At 40.1% G+C, this 13331-nt stretch overlaps 3 protein-coding genes across 5 annotated transcripts; all 3 read left to right on the top strand.

Annotated features, from left to right (window-relative positions):
• The first annotated feature begins 812 nt into the window (after positions 1–812).
• Positions 813–3130, top strand: LOC124851062 (CD209 antigen-like protein E). 2 transcript variants are annotated; one of them, XR_007033007.1, is made up of 6 exons: positions 813–962; positions 1248–1343; positions 1754–2020; positions 2126–2292; positions 2421–2528; positions 2606–2749. XR_007033007.1 is itself a non-coding variant. In XM_035168524.2 (6 exons), the coding sequence occupies exons 1-6, from the start codon at positions 899–901 to the stop codon at positions 2757–2759; spliced, it is 882 nt and encodes a 293-aa protein (XP_035024415.2). In that variant the 5' UTR covers positions 813–898; the 3' UTR covers positions 2760–3130. The 2 variants fall into 2 exon arrangements, 1 of the variants encoding a protein (XP_035024415.2); XM_035168524.2 differs by having other exon boundaries at positions 2395–2528; positions 2606–3130.
• A 1258-nt stretch (positions 3131–4388) lies between these two features.
• Positions 4389–8547, top strand: LOC118117087 (CD209 antigen-like protein E). Of its 2 annotated transcripts, none has more exons than XM_035169171.1 (6): positions 4389–4614; positions 4907–5014; positions 6107–6367; positions 6493–6656; positions 6747–6877; positions 8019–8547. In XM_035169171.1, exons 1-6 carry the CDS (start codon positions 4488–4490, stop codon positions 8167–8169), a joined length of 942 nt encoding a protein of 313 aa, XP_035025062.1. In that variant the 5' UTR covers positions 4389–4487; the 3' UTR covers positions 8170–8547. The 2 variants fall into 2 exon arrangements, with proteins under 2 accessions (XP_035025062.1, XP_035025063.1); XM_035169172.1 differs by having other exon boundaries at positions 4479–4619.
• A 1-nt stretch (position 8548) lies between these two features.
• Positions 8549–12710, top strand: LOC118117086 (asialoglycoprotein receptor 1). Its single transcript, XM_035169170.2, has 6 exons — positions 8549–8945; positions 9244–9357; positions 10328–10588; positions 10753–10916; positions 12238–12377; positions 12462–12710. The coding sequence occupies exons 1-6, from the start codon at positions 8549–8551 to the stop codon at positions 12610–12612; spliced, it is 1227 nt and encodes a 408-aa protein (XP_035025061.2). The 3' UTR covers positions 12613–12710.
• The last annotated feature ends 621 nt before the right edge of the window (positions 12711–13331 follow it).

The raw sequence follows: 13331 nt of genomic DNA, 5'->3' as shown, positions 1-13331 counted from the left end.
GCGATGAAAGATGTTATTTTACTTTGGATGTTCAGGTTGCCAGATCCTGGTACAGCGCAGGAGCCGAGTGGTCAAAGGTCAAAACTGGTTTGATAAAAGATCTACAAAGCAGCACGAATCATTTCTTGATCAACACTGAAAACATTTAGTCTTCACAGAAAACACAAAATTGAGCAGTTGAAAGCTGATGGGAAATAAAGGGAGGTCACCAGGGTCCATGGGTGAGATGTGACTCTGCCAATAACTGTGATTGCTCCATGAATCACAGAATCAGGAAGCAGTGGCTGAGAGAAAGTTACTCATATGACATCTCAGCTACAGCCCAAACAATTGTGTAAAAAACGGGGAAATTAATTTCGACCTCAGCAGAAACACACATTCCCCATTATGGAGCAGGGTTGCCAGGTTAATGCAGCTCACTTACAGGAGGTAATGGCAGAGTTGTGAAAAACGAATTTAGCCAATGCAGCCTGTGTGATAATTGACCCAACTACAACGATTGTGACAGGATTGAAAATGATTGTTCACTTATTGCAGATATCTGTGATCTTAACAGTAAGTATAATATCTCCAGCAATGCACTGAACTGAAGAGTGACGTAAAATAATAATGGAAAGTGGAAATATTCTCATTCCTAAAAACACTGTGGCAAACTAGAATTCTCAAGTTTCACTCAATGTTTATATACTTTCATTACATATTGTCAACTTAAGTTTAAGTATCAGTACATTTAGAGTTTATAGCCCTGAATTGAAATGAATGTGTTGCATTATTGTCCAATTTTAAGTCCATATAACACAAGTCATATGCAGGCCAGTAGCACTCAGCCACAGTGCCACCCGTGGATATAAAAGCAGCAGTGAACAGATAAACGGGCAGTTCCTGCATCACTGCAGTCATGGAGAGTCCACAGAGAAGAGCAAACGAATGTGTCAGCGGAGCCTATTCGAAATTTGCACTAGGTAAAATCTTTCTTTTGATTTTGATTTAATTTATTCTTATCATTACTAAAATGTTAATGAATATATATATTTTGAATACAGGAAATGTACAAACTAGGTCTGAATGATGTAGACTCCACTGTGTCTGAAGTGATATGATTTACAGTTCAAGATTATAATGATACAATCGCAATTCAAAAAGTTTCAATTCAATTGTTGTGTTTTTATAACAGTGGGAGATAAATAGGGAAAGACTAGTTAAGAACCTTAAGTTGTTACATTTCATTTCATTTCCCTGAGTCACAGGGGGACCCACTTGGCCCAACACTCGGCTGGTGATACTGGGTCTGGGACTGCTGAATGCTATTCTGCTGATAGTTGCTGTTGTGATTGGGATAAACTGTGAGTATGACAGTTGTCAAAAATATTTCATTTCCATCTCAGCGGGAATTTCACTCAGCCTTTTACATATTAGATTTAATGCTGATATCAGAATCAATGTTACTTAAAAAATAGCGATTCATGGATGATTTATTTATTATTCAAGGTTATTTTATCAATAACAACAATGTAAATATGCCAGAGTTGGCAAAGATGCGAATTTTCATTGGTGCAGACGTAAAGTTGGCAAACTAAAATACAAATTTCATAATTCATTCATGATGGATAAATGACAGTTTGACGGTCACTCTTTCATATTTGCTCATAAGTTTATCCATTTTTCTACCAGTGAAAAGCTCAGTTTCCCAATGCTTCTCAAACAAAACAGTCATATAGCAAAAAGACAGTCGTCTGTGTCTCAACCTCTTCAGGTGCCAAAGTTAAAGAGAGCTCCTCTCAGGTCTCCCACTCAGCTGCAACACAGCTCATCAGCGAGCTGAACGATCTCAGGGGCAACCACAGCGACATGCTGGAGGCCTCAGAGGACGCCAAGGCAGAGTTAAGGAGTGCCATCAAAAAGTATGCACAAGTACAGGTGACAACTCAGCAGCTGACGGACAGCAATAAGGATTATCGGAGACAGGTTGAGACCCTGCGAGTGGAGAACACGAGTCTGCAGTCTAATGTGTCAGTTTTAGGTGAGTTTTGTTATAGCATAATTATAGTCATACAAAACACTCTGCCGGCTGTAAAAAACTGCTGACAGGAAATCATGTGAGGGGAAATCTTTTTGCTCCTGCCAGGGGCTACCTGTGGTAGATGCCTCCCGAACTGGACTTTTCGCAACTCCTCCTGCTACTATTTTTCTTGCGTCCAATCCACTACTGCTAAAAAGAACTGGCATGATAGCAGACAGGACTGTATTAGTCGGGGAGCCGACCTGGCTATGATTGACAACCAGAAGGAGCAGGTGAGCTGTAACCAAACGTGGAAGAGAAAGGGTGTAAAGAATATTTAAATCTTTTACCATCAGAACCTTTACAAACCGTCAAAATTGTTTTTCTATACACAGAAATATGTGACTAACGGCATCAGAAGTTTTTTCGGCCAGGGCAACTGGATGAAGGGATCGTGGATCGGCATCACTGACACAGTGAAAGAGGGGACATGGGTCTGGGTTAATAATGTCACTGAGGTGGAAAAACGGTGAGAGCTATTAACAATAGTCAACAATATTGATTAAACAAACTAGACATCTTGTGTTTTTCAATGATTTCTCTAAGGTACTGGAAGGATGGAGAACCAAACAACCATGGACCTCAGGGAGAGAATTGTGTGTGTATTGTTTACGCTTCCACGAATCCCTGGAAAACCTGGGTTGATGCAAAATGCGAAGAACATAAGTTAAACTGGATTTGTGAAATGCCATCAAACTAGACTCTCTACACACCCCTGATGTTCTGCTCAGATACAAAACACAAGCAAATGATTGAAACTGTCCTAAATTAAACACCTTTAAGATGTGTGCCATGACTCTGGGCATTTTGTTAATCTCTATACTGTTATGCTGTTTATATCTTTATATTTTCCTTGCGTTTACATTGCATGTGTACTTATAACTTTACTGATGTCTGTCTTGTCTTATCTTATCTTGTTCTGCAGGAGATTATACTTATTATATACAACAATATAGCAGGGCATCACATATTGACAACATTAAAGAAGGTGTAATATGATCAATGATTTATTTGACCACATACACAAACAGTTTCTGTAAATTCAATGAATAAATTGTTTCCATGCTGCTAGTCTGAGTCCGGGGTTTGTTTTAAGTGCCTGACTGTGCATTTGTGGCGATCACATGTCGACATGATTCGTGCATAGGTGCTTCAAGATGTTAGAGGTGTTAGGTTAGCTTTGGACTTAAAGAATTGCAATGTTTTCATGAATCCTGTGCGTGGGACATTTGCGAATCGCTGCTGTTGACATTGGAGTTAACTGTGCATGTGAAACTTGGCATAAAGATTCAATTCCCTTTTTCTGAGGATTTTCACTGCAACAAAGCAGAACTGACCCGAAACTCATCAGATTTAATGCTGAGTTGCACTGTTAACGCACGGCGAAATGTTCCTGGTTCAAAACCTGGTTTGGCCGGGTGGTGTGTGTTTTTTTTTTTCATGTGCTCCGGCTTCCTCCCGCTGTCCAAAGACATGCAGGTTGGAGTTGGGGTTAAGCCTGGAGACTCTAAATTGACCGTGATATGATGGCCTTGTGATATGCTGGCGACCTGTCCAGGGTGTATCCCGCCTCTTACCCAAAGTCAGCTGTATGTAGGTCCTCACCGAGAAGAAACAAGTGCATGATAAACATGAAATTGGATTCAAATAAGAAACGCTGCACAAAAATAACAATATTCAACATGACAGCAGGAAACAATGTTAGGAAGTCAACACATTAGCTTGAACAGGGGCATGAGGACAGGATTCATGAGTTACATGCTATAGCTTTTAATCTGATGTAATCTTAGTGACATAGAAAGTCACTCTCTGGATGTTTTGGGATTACTGGAGAAATTTACAAATCATGTCTGAAAACTGTATAAAACTGCAGCCTTGTGCTATGTTAATACCACGTTATGTTATTCTATGAGGAAATTTGATTAAACAGAAATCAACTTAGCTACAAGTATCTGCTGGATTTCGAAAACTGAGACCCTCCACAATAAAGGGCCTTAAGACCATGAAAGAAAGCACAACCCACCTTTGGGCCTTCATCTTGCACATTATATATTCACATTACCAGACAAAATGACAGTTAATCAAATAACTACAAACTAACTGACAAATGTTGATAGTGTTTCCAACTTGGACACCAGCATGTCTCCAGAAAACACAGATGAGGAGAGGTCTGTGGATGTGATTCAGTATTATTCAGTACAATTCTGCACGAGGCCTCTTGAGTGTTTTCCTTGAATTATTTCACAAGTAAAAAATGATATACTACATCAAGTTTCACTTCTCTCATTGCATAACATCAAATTCAAATGACTTTATTATTGATGAACTCAGCATTGGCAGCGACCGGTGGTGTCGACACGGAGCAGCGTCCTGACAAAACCTCTCTCATGTGCGCTCCCATATGACGGATCTCAACTGAACTGTCAGGATGGAGGTGAAAGGAAACGCGGGCAGTGATTTCGATGGTGAATTCGAGACGCCAATTTATCAAGAGGACTTGCACGACGAGGAAGAGTATCCCCCTCACCTCAACTCCAATAAAAAGAGGCAACAAGGTAGAGTAAGTTATTATTGACATAAAGAGGTTTCTGATTCTATGTCATTCTCTAATGTTGCATCTCATATAGAGCTGTGGAGATATGTAGAAATTAAAAACATGTGGTGAATGGTTTGAAGAGTTCTAACAGTTTATTACCATAAATTAAGCCTAAATAATAACGTATGTATGGGATCTAATGAGCACAACAACATGAATCAAAATGAATGTTTTCAGAACCACTTTGATGATAGTGTATTGTTGGTATAGAGTGTCTGGATTTATGAATTGTATTCATTATCTCTTTCTAGTGTCTATGTTCAACATGGCACCTGGAAGACACGACAGACTGGCTGTACTGAGCCTGGCGATACTCGCTGCTGTTCTACTGATAGTTGATATCAGCCTTGGAGTGCACTGTGAGTCAATGTTAATGAAGGTTTTCTTGAGTCGTCAATGAATCTTTTGTATGTTATGTATTAGTCCGATTTGAGAGGCAAAAAAAAACAAAAAACTCCTTGCATGAAAACCCTTATGATAACCTTACTACTGTTAAATAACTCATCAATTGATCAAATAATCTTAGCAAGCCAACTTGTTTTGTTTCACGTTAACATTAATGTTGAAAAACAAATGTTTAACAGTTTTGCTTGAATAAAAAGTTTCCTGGTGATCAACTAATTGATTAATGAACAAATTGTTTTCAGCTCTACCTTTGAGGAAACAGAAATATAAACTTTTTCTAATCATTGATAGATCATATACTGTACATATACATATACATATACATATACATAGTCAATTTGTTCATTTTTACAAGGGGTTGTTTGTGTGTGTGTGTGTGTGTGTGTGTGTGTGTGTGTGTGTGTGTGTGTGTGTGTGTGTGTGTGTGTGTGTGTGTGTGTGTGTGTGTGTGTGTGTGCACCTGCTAAATACAGCTAAATACAGCAAAATCTTTATGGATGTTTTTAACAGCCACTAACGCGGGTAGGGGAGAAAGTGGGAGAGAGAAGCAAAGTGTCCTCATTTTCTTTTTCATTCCATTCAAAATAAACTGCGGATTGCGCAATTTGCTCAGCAGCTTAACTATGCTCACGAGCACAAATTCTCTATTGGCCCACACAGCTCTCTCTCTTACATGGGATTGGTGGCTGGCAGAGATGGGATGGCAAAATTGACTAATTGTTAAAGGAGCTAGTTTTTCGGGGATTACGTCCTCTCTCGTCCTCCTATAAATCACCTACTGCGTATCATAAAGTACTTGAATTTGTTTGTGGTAGAGCCTCTATATATGTTATTAAAATGAAACACTTAGGGACAGGGTGCAATGCTCTTGTGCCCATGCTTGACCTTTCAGCCAATGGCATTTATAGGATTTTAATAATATTGATCATCAAATTCTAATAATCTCCTGTGGTGCTTTAGCTGAGTTTTTGCCAAACTCCATCATTGAGAAAAATGAGAGACGGAATGACACACTGTTTAACACGTCTTGTCTCCAACACTTACAGACAGCAAACTTACAGATACCCACCTCACAACTGATGATGTGGAACGCATTGAAAACGAGTTGAACAAACTGCAAGACACTTACACGACTGCGATCAAGACCATGACGGACGCCAGGCATCAGCTGGACAATGAGATGAGTCGTCAGACACCCACCAACTGGGAGCTTGAACACCAGCAAAGAATTAAAAGTGGCTATGAAGAAGAGATTGATGAAATGACAGTGGCCATTGCATCAATGAAATCCCAGTTACCAGTCCTTCGTGAGCTGCTTTTTTTTGTTGCTATTATTGTATATCTTATCGAAGAGGCAATAATATTTTTTTTTTTTGTGCGTTTATATGTTTATGAGTTAGTTATTCATTGTGATTTTCTTTTGAAACTGCAGGTGATAGCTGCAGATACTGTCCAATGGGATGGGTCTTCATTAACTCAGCATGTTATTACTTTTCTTCCTCCAACCGTGATGGAACCAGAACCTGGCAAAAAGCCAGAGAGTTCTGCCAGGACGATGGCGGTGATCTTGTGATCTTAGACAGCAAAGACAAAGAGGTTTGTTATTATTTCTCTGCAAATATAAAATTACAAAGTTAAAGAACGAAATATTTCTTGTAAATTCTGTTTATATTTCTCATTTGTTAGAACTCAACTGTAAATGCCCTGCGAAATCCTGTTCGAGGCTTTCCATCCTCCGATGGTTTCTGGATCGGACTGAAGCTTATCCATAGGGAAAGGACTTGGAAATGGGGGGATGGAACATCAATGGCTGAAGGGTAAATGTTAAATATCTTTGACATTGTAGAAATGTATGAAAACAGGTGGCAGATATTCAAAATATAACACCCCACAGCTGGGTTTATTTCTGGAAGCCACCAGCAAATTCCAACTTGATAGTGTTCTCCTGCATGATTGGTTGGCACAAGAAGGGCTTGTACTTTAACTGCTTGACCTTAAAAACACACAACATAAACTTGTCTGAACTGTCTGTTGCCACAAAATAGCCTTAAAGGGATAGTTCACAGAAAAACTTATATTCACTCATAATCTACCCAACACTATGCTAATGGAGGGGTGGGCAAAGTGTTTAAGTCCACAAAACACTTCCGGAGTCTCAGTGGTAAAGTATGTTGTAATAATGCAATGTTAGTTATACCATATGATGATGAATGACTAGTTTATAAGATGTAGACCCTGTCTCCAAGTTTACTGGTTGCAAAAGTTCATGCATTACAACACGAAATGACAGAATTTCCTGTAGTTGTGGACACAGAGCAAATACTATGAGCTCTATTTTCACATTTTAAGTGTATGATTTAAAGTGTGTGGCGCAAGTGAATTTAGGGCAGATCCATTTTAGGTAGTTTAACAGAAAAAAAACATTGGTAATTATTCATGGGTGTATTTTTGGCATAATAATTGCATAATATGCACTAAACCAATCAGAGAGGCATCTCCAATTCCCTTTTAAAGTCAGGTGTATATGCACCCAGGAGTATTATAAGGGTGGATTTGCCACACAGTAAAATAGAACACTTCTCTCCAGAGGAACCAGTTTCACTTTGCACACAAGCAGATTATCTGTGTTTAACAAGCAGATGGTACGTATGTTGTGCCCCCGCTTATGAAGGTGCATATTACTATGTTAATAATGCATTCATAAAACAACAGTGAAATAATGCACCACTAACGTCAGTTGGTCTAAAGAACATTCATTTTCCACTGTCTCACTATAACAATGTGCCAACAATGCACCTGACCTCATTCTAAGAGGTGGGGTCAGGGCCGCTGGGTGGAAAATGAGATGTGTGTACATCTGAAACTAGAAAGACAAACTGTGCCAGGCTCGGCACCACTTTGCCCCAGGTGTCAGATTCGGCCCTGCGCCACCGTAGACTAACTTATGGTTTTCTCCAGGTACTGGGATGATTCGGAGCCAACTGATTCCAGCGGTGACGACTGTGCAGATGTGTATCCCAGAGAAAACTTCTTCAAGGCTTGGAGAAGCGGTGGATGTGGAAATGGACGGAGATGGATTTGCGAAAAAGCACCAACCGCTGTGAATTAAAAGTGTGTTTGTGTTGCGCTGGCATGCAAGCTCAAATGTTTGCATAAAAGGTTAACTCCACTTTACTGACTTTTAGACATCTCCTATCTCTGTTACAGTCTTTATCAAATCACTGCTTTGGTCATGCACAATGATTGAAGTACCCAGGGCCCCGGAGCCAATGGGGGTCATGACCTTAAGATTTATCATCATTATCCCTTTTAAGGTGTTTTAAGGTGTAAAGGTTATTTTGAAACCGTTACGTGGTTATGAAATTGTTTCAATGTTTTGTAAATCATGTGATGTCACAACATATCATGGCCTAAATTGTGTGAAGATTGTATCTGACGCTTCTTTTCCTGTTAACATGTCAAAATAATGATTATAATTTTGAAGTGATATGTGCTGTGTGGTTGTAGCGTGTCCTAGGTCACATGTGGTGCACTATTTGCATGTACGGGTAGGGGCCTGTGGCAAGACTGATATTTTACCAAATGTAATCCAGTTACACAAAGGCATTCCGACCAGGGTTCAAACAAACAAACACCCACACACACACACACACACACACACACACACACACACACACACACACACACACACACACACACACACACACACACACACACACACACGCGCGCCTTATCACTGGTACAAGCAGGAGACAAACAGATCGATCGTCACTACTTTCACCAGTAAACTGGAGAACTCACAGTCGTGGTCAGAACCAGAGGAGGAAATGTCACAGGACAGCACAGACGGAGTTTGGCGCTCTCACCGTCAAGGATTTGGACAAGGTACATCTCACTTTAAGGTCAAATCTTCTGACCCACTCTATGTCTGAATTCTTTTCAACCACAGCGTCGTTTACTCTCCGAAACTGAGCCTGCAGTGTAACCTCAGCTCATTCAGTGACTTAGATTTTAGATGTAATATTTGTTCTATTACTTTCTTAAAAACTGAAATGGTCGTTATTTAAAATATTGTCCTGTAACCTTTCAGAAGGTAAAATGTCACCGTGATAATGCACTGTGAGGGTTACTTCTGAAGATAGATATTTTTTCAAGGTTTTAATTCAGAGCAACATTTTCCAAGGTGCGTTCACAAAGGGAGGTGGATCTGTGTCCCCACCATACCGACTGGTCGCGCTGAGTCTGGGTCTGCTCAACGCTCTTCTGCTGATTGCTGCTGTTTTCATTGGGATCTATTGTAAGTATGAACTGCTGTTTGTATCTGATGAATAGAAGTGGCATCATACAAAATCAAAATATGAATGTGTAAGACTGTATTACTAATCGTGGACATAAATTACATCCGCAGTTTCTTTTCTTGAGTACCTTAGTTTAATGTGGTGTAGAGGTATTTGTCTAACAATCCAATTATATATTTATTATCTATTTCCACATTCATTTATTCATACACATATTTGTAATGTATCTCACATTTATTTTTTATTATCTTTTTTTATTTATACTTCTGTCATTTATTCTTGTACCTCATATCCTTGGAGGTGAGGATTTGGAGGAACGGTCTTTCTGATCTGAATCTAAGTGGTAACTCCCTCTGTGTTAGCACTCCTCTGGGCTAACCATGGTGTTGGCCAAAACAAACACAATGTCAGAACTTAAAGGTTCAGTGTGTAAGATTGAGGTAAAAGGGATCTATTGGCAGAAATTGAATATAAACTAATCCTGGTGATGTTTTCACAAGTGTTTAACCATCTAAATTGTTTGAATTGTTGTTTTCTTTACACTAGAATTTATATTTATATACTTTATATACTTTATATTTACATCGGGAGTGGGTCCTTTCTATGGAGGCCGCCATGTTTTTTACATAAGCCCAGACTGGACAAACTAAACACCTTTTGAGTTTTTATGACAACTGAAGGCTACCACAGGTTCTCATTCGTGTTTGGAAGGAGAGAGTGAGGTGAGGGGTATTCAGCTGCAACATGCAACTTCACCACTAGATGCCACTAGATTCTGCACACTGAACCTTTAAAGTGGCTCAAAAGTGTACTTTGTACCAGACCACATTTGGCCTTAGATTGATGATCAACTTTGAGGTCACATCATCTAACCTGCGGCTGAATGTCTTGGACACTCACAAAAAACAACGTACCTTGACTTCACACCAGTTTTTGCCACAGTTCTTCTTTTGTTATCCCACACCTCAGGTGCCAAAGCCAAAGATCTCCAGGCTCCCTACTCTGCTGCTATGCCCTTTATCGTTGAGCTGAACTATCTCAGGAGCAACCACACTGAAATGATCAGAGCCAAATTGGAGAGCCAGGCAGCTTTAGTGAGAGAGCGTGCCAACCAAATGCATCTGGTGCTGCAAGCGAAGCAGCAGAAGATTGTCATGGATGTCCAGCAGAGACATGTTGAGACTCTAGAGACAGAGAAGACAAATCTAAAGACCAATAGAACTACTCTAGGTAAGGCAGACCGTCATCTGTCCTGGAAAAAAGGAAATGTCAAGAGCACAACAGCACGCCATCCAGTTAATGCATTTTACATCACTAATAGAATTTTTAGATAATATCAACAAATTACCAATAACAACACATTTTCCACTTTTTTGAATCTCTTGTTGCAACAGAGGAAAACTGTGGCAGGTGCCCACAAAGATGGATTCTTCTTAAATCATCCTGCTATTATATTTCTGAACGCGAGTCCACTAGCAAGAAGAACTGGCCTGAAAGCAGAGCAGACTGTATGAGAAGAGGGAGCGATCTTGTTGTGATCAATAACTTGGAGGAGCAGGTGGGGCGAATACAGAAAAGGAAATGTACAATAAATAGTGTTTAAAACCTCTGCAGACACACACACACACACACACACACACACACACACACACACACACACACACACACACACACACACACACACACACACACACACACACACACACACACACACACACATTTTACATGACTTGCATCGCTCTGACTGATTCATGGGCAGTAAAACAGTGGGAATTTGTGAGGTCACAAATGTCTAAGAACCAATGAGAATGATGAGAGGTCAATAAGTCATCCCGTCCAAATGGGTGCAACAACATCATGTATATGTATATAAAGATGGAAGACATGACAGCTCCCCAAAAGCGAAGCCAAAACATCTTGTTGGCCCCCTGCTGGCTGGCTGTAGTATCGGTCATAAACCCAGCCTCCTTTTGTATCCGGGATATTTTGGCTTCCTTTATGGATAGTGGGAGGAAGTGGAGACACGTGGACCACTCAATGGTCAAAACTCAGTGTCCTGTGGTCTACTGAGAAAACACCTGTGTGGCCGTGCAGAGGCTTCGAAGCTCCTGAAAAATTGGTTTTACATGATAAATACTTCTCTGAGATTAAAGCTGCATAGACTATCTTCTTAATAATGTATTATTATATCAATTTGGAAACATGTAGTGGGGTTTAGTATTGTTACACTGGCCCTTACATTTACAGGTTTCGTTCACAGTCATATAAACAGAGAGCTACAAGAGAGTGAATATTAGATTTCCATTGGTAATCAGAAACACAACTCAACTCAAATGTTAATATTGCTCAGTATTTGCTGGTTACTATATTTTTGCTATATATAGAAAATTATGTTTTAGGTCCTTAAGTCAAATTGATCACAATTTCTGGTCGCATCACAGGATGAGGACATAAATCCGAGGACCTCTGGTGGACAACTATGGGCAAAGCAGGTCTGAGGGGATGAACAGTGAGAGAACAGATGAGCAGACTGGGACAGATCTATACTAGAATGGCACTCAGTTGAGCTTATACCTCCGCCAAGGCCTAAATTTCACAGACACACACAGACACAAAGACACAAAGACACACACACACACACACACACACACACACACACACACACACACACACACACACACACACACACATATATGTCAGTCCCCTAAACTGCCCTGATTATTTTCATCAAGATCCATGAACTATTCCCTGGGAAAATGTTGAAAACGCAATGTAAAAGTAAATGAAAAAAAAAGAAACTCTCCTCCAGTAGTTTTTGTGTAATCTTGCTGACAAACAAACAGACAGGGGTGAAACATAACCTCCTTGTGTTCGTTCAGATTCTTTTGAATGAAAACCTCCCACACCCGCGCACGAGCAGCTTTATTTGGTGGCAGAACAGCTTCTGGATGGGCCTCACTGATGTAGTGGCCAACGGGACCTGGGTGTGGGTCAACAATGTGACTGACGTGGAGACGAAGTAAGCACGTCGCAGACTGAGGCTTGAATTTCAAACGTCATGACGAACAAATACAATGGTACAATGACTTTTGATTTGTCCCAGGTGCTGGAAAGATGGACAGCCCAACTACATTGGAGATCAGAGAGGGAACTGTGGTGCTTCTTATCAATCTATGGAGACCAGGAAGACGTGGCTTAATGGAAACTGTAAAGTCCACCTGCTTAACTGGATTTGTGAGATGGAGCAAAAGTAACCACCATGTCCCTCAAGAGGAAATCACGATAATAGAATAAATCGTTTGCGTGTTTGTAAACTTATGACAATAAATAAACTTCAGCTTGATACAGGAGATCCATGTTGTGTGCACTGCTGGTGTACAGTATACAGCACGCACACACACACACACACACACACACACACACACACACACACACACACACACACACACACACACACACACTTTTCTATAGTTCTACTACTTTTTACTATCACAACTAACTATGCCCGACCTTAGGGTCTTACAGTGGGACCCTTACAGTAACCCTAAGCTAAACCTAATTCTGACCCCAACCAAAAACCAACTCTCAATAAGCACTGTGAAGTTGTGAAGAAATGCCAAAATGTCCCTACAATGATGATCTTTAGGGAGTAAAAGTCTTCTGATACAAATATAAAGCTGACTTTTCTTAAATTTTTTTTTATTGTCAATGATTCCTAAACTGTCTTTATGAAACCCTTATGACATCCGTCCATCAATTATCTATACCGCTTATCCTTTGAGGGTTGCAAGGGGAGCCAACCCCAGCTGACATTGGATGAAAGGCGGGGTTCACCCTGGATAGGTCACCAGTGTACCACATACAGAGACAAACATCCATTGACTCCCTTATGACAAAGAAATGTAATTGAGACTTGATATTTGACATCTTTATGATATATAGCCCATCATGAATAAAAAGAAAACACAAATAA

This window comes from Hippoglossus stenolepis, chromosome 10 (genome assembly GCF_022539355.2).
Source record: "Hippoglossus stenolepis isolate QCI-W04-F060 chromosome 10, HSTE1.2, whole genome shotgun sequence".
NCBI lineage: Eukaryota > Metazoa > Chordata > Actinopteri > Pleuronectiformes > Pleuronectidae > Hippoglossus > Hippoglossus stenolepis.
The sequence above is the reverse complement of the archived record's forward strand: the minus strand, read 5'-3'. Positions and strand labels throughout refer to the sequence as shown.

Bases quoted from the DNA above. Each gene is read 5' to 3' on its own strand.
- LOC124851062 (XM_035168524.2), top strand. From the start codon at position 899: ATGGAGAGTCCACAGAGAAGAGCAAACGAATGTGTCAGCGGAGCCTAT. The intron at 1,344-1,753 runs GTGAGTATGACA...CAACCTCTTCAG, and splicing joins TGTTGTGATTGGGATAAACT to GTGCCAAAGTTAAAGAGAGC. The intron at 2,529-2,605 runs GTGAGAGCTATT...GATTTCTCTAAG, and splicing joins GTCACTGAGGTGGAAAAACG to GTACTGGAAGGATGGAGAAC.
- LOC118117087 (XM_035169171.1), top strand. From the start codon at position 4,488: ATGGAGGTGAAAGGAAACGCGGGCAGTGATTTCGATGGTGAATTCGAG. The intron at 4,615-4,906 runs GTAGAGTAAGTT...ATCTCTTTCTAG, and splicing joins CAATAAAAAGAGGCAACAAG to TGTCTATGTTCAACATGGCA. The intron at 6,878-8,018 runs GTAAATGTTAAA...GGTTTTCTCCAG, and splicing joins GGAACATCAATGGCTGAAGG to GTACTGGGATGATTCGGAGC.
- LOC118117086 (XM_035169170.2), top strand. From the start codon at position 8,549: ATGTGCTGTGTGGTTGTAGCGTGTCCTAGGTCACATGTGGTGCACTAT. The intron at 9,358-10,327 runs GTAAGTATGAAC...CCCACACCTCAG, and splicing joins TGTTTTCATTGGGATCTATT to GTGCCAAAGCCAAAGATCTC. The intron at 10,917-12,237 runs GTGGGGCGAATA...GTGTTCGTTCAG, and splicing joins TCAATAACTTGGAGGAGCAG to ATTCTTTTGAATGAAAACCT.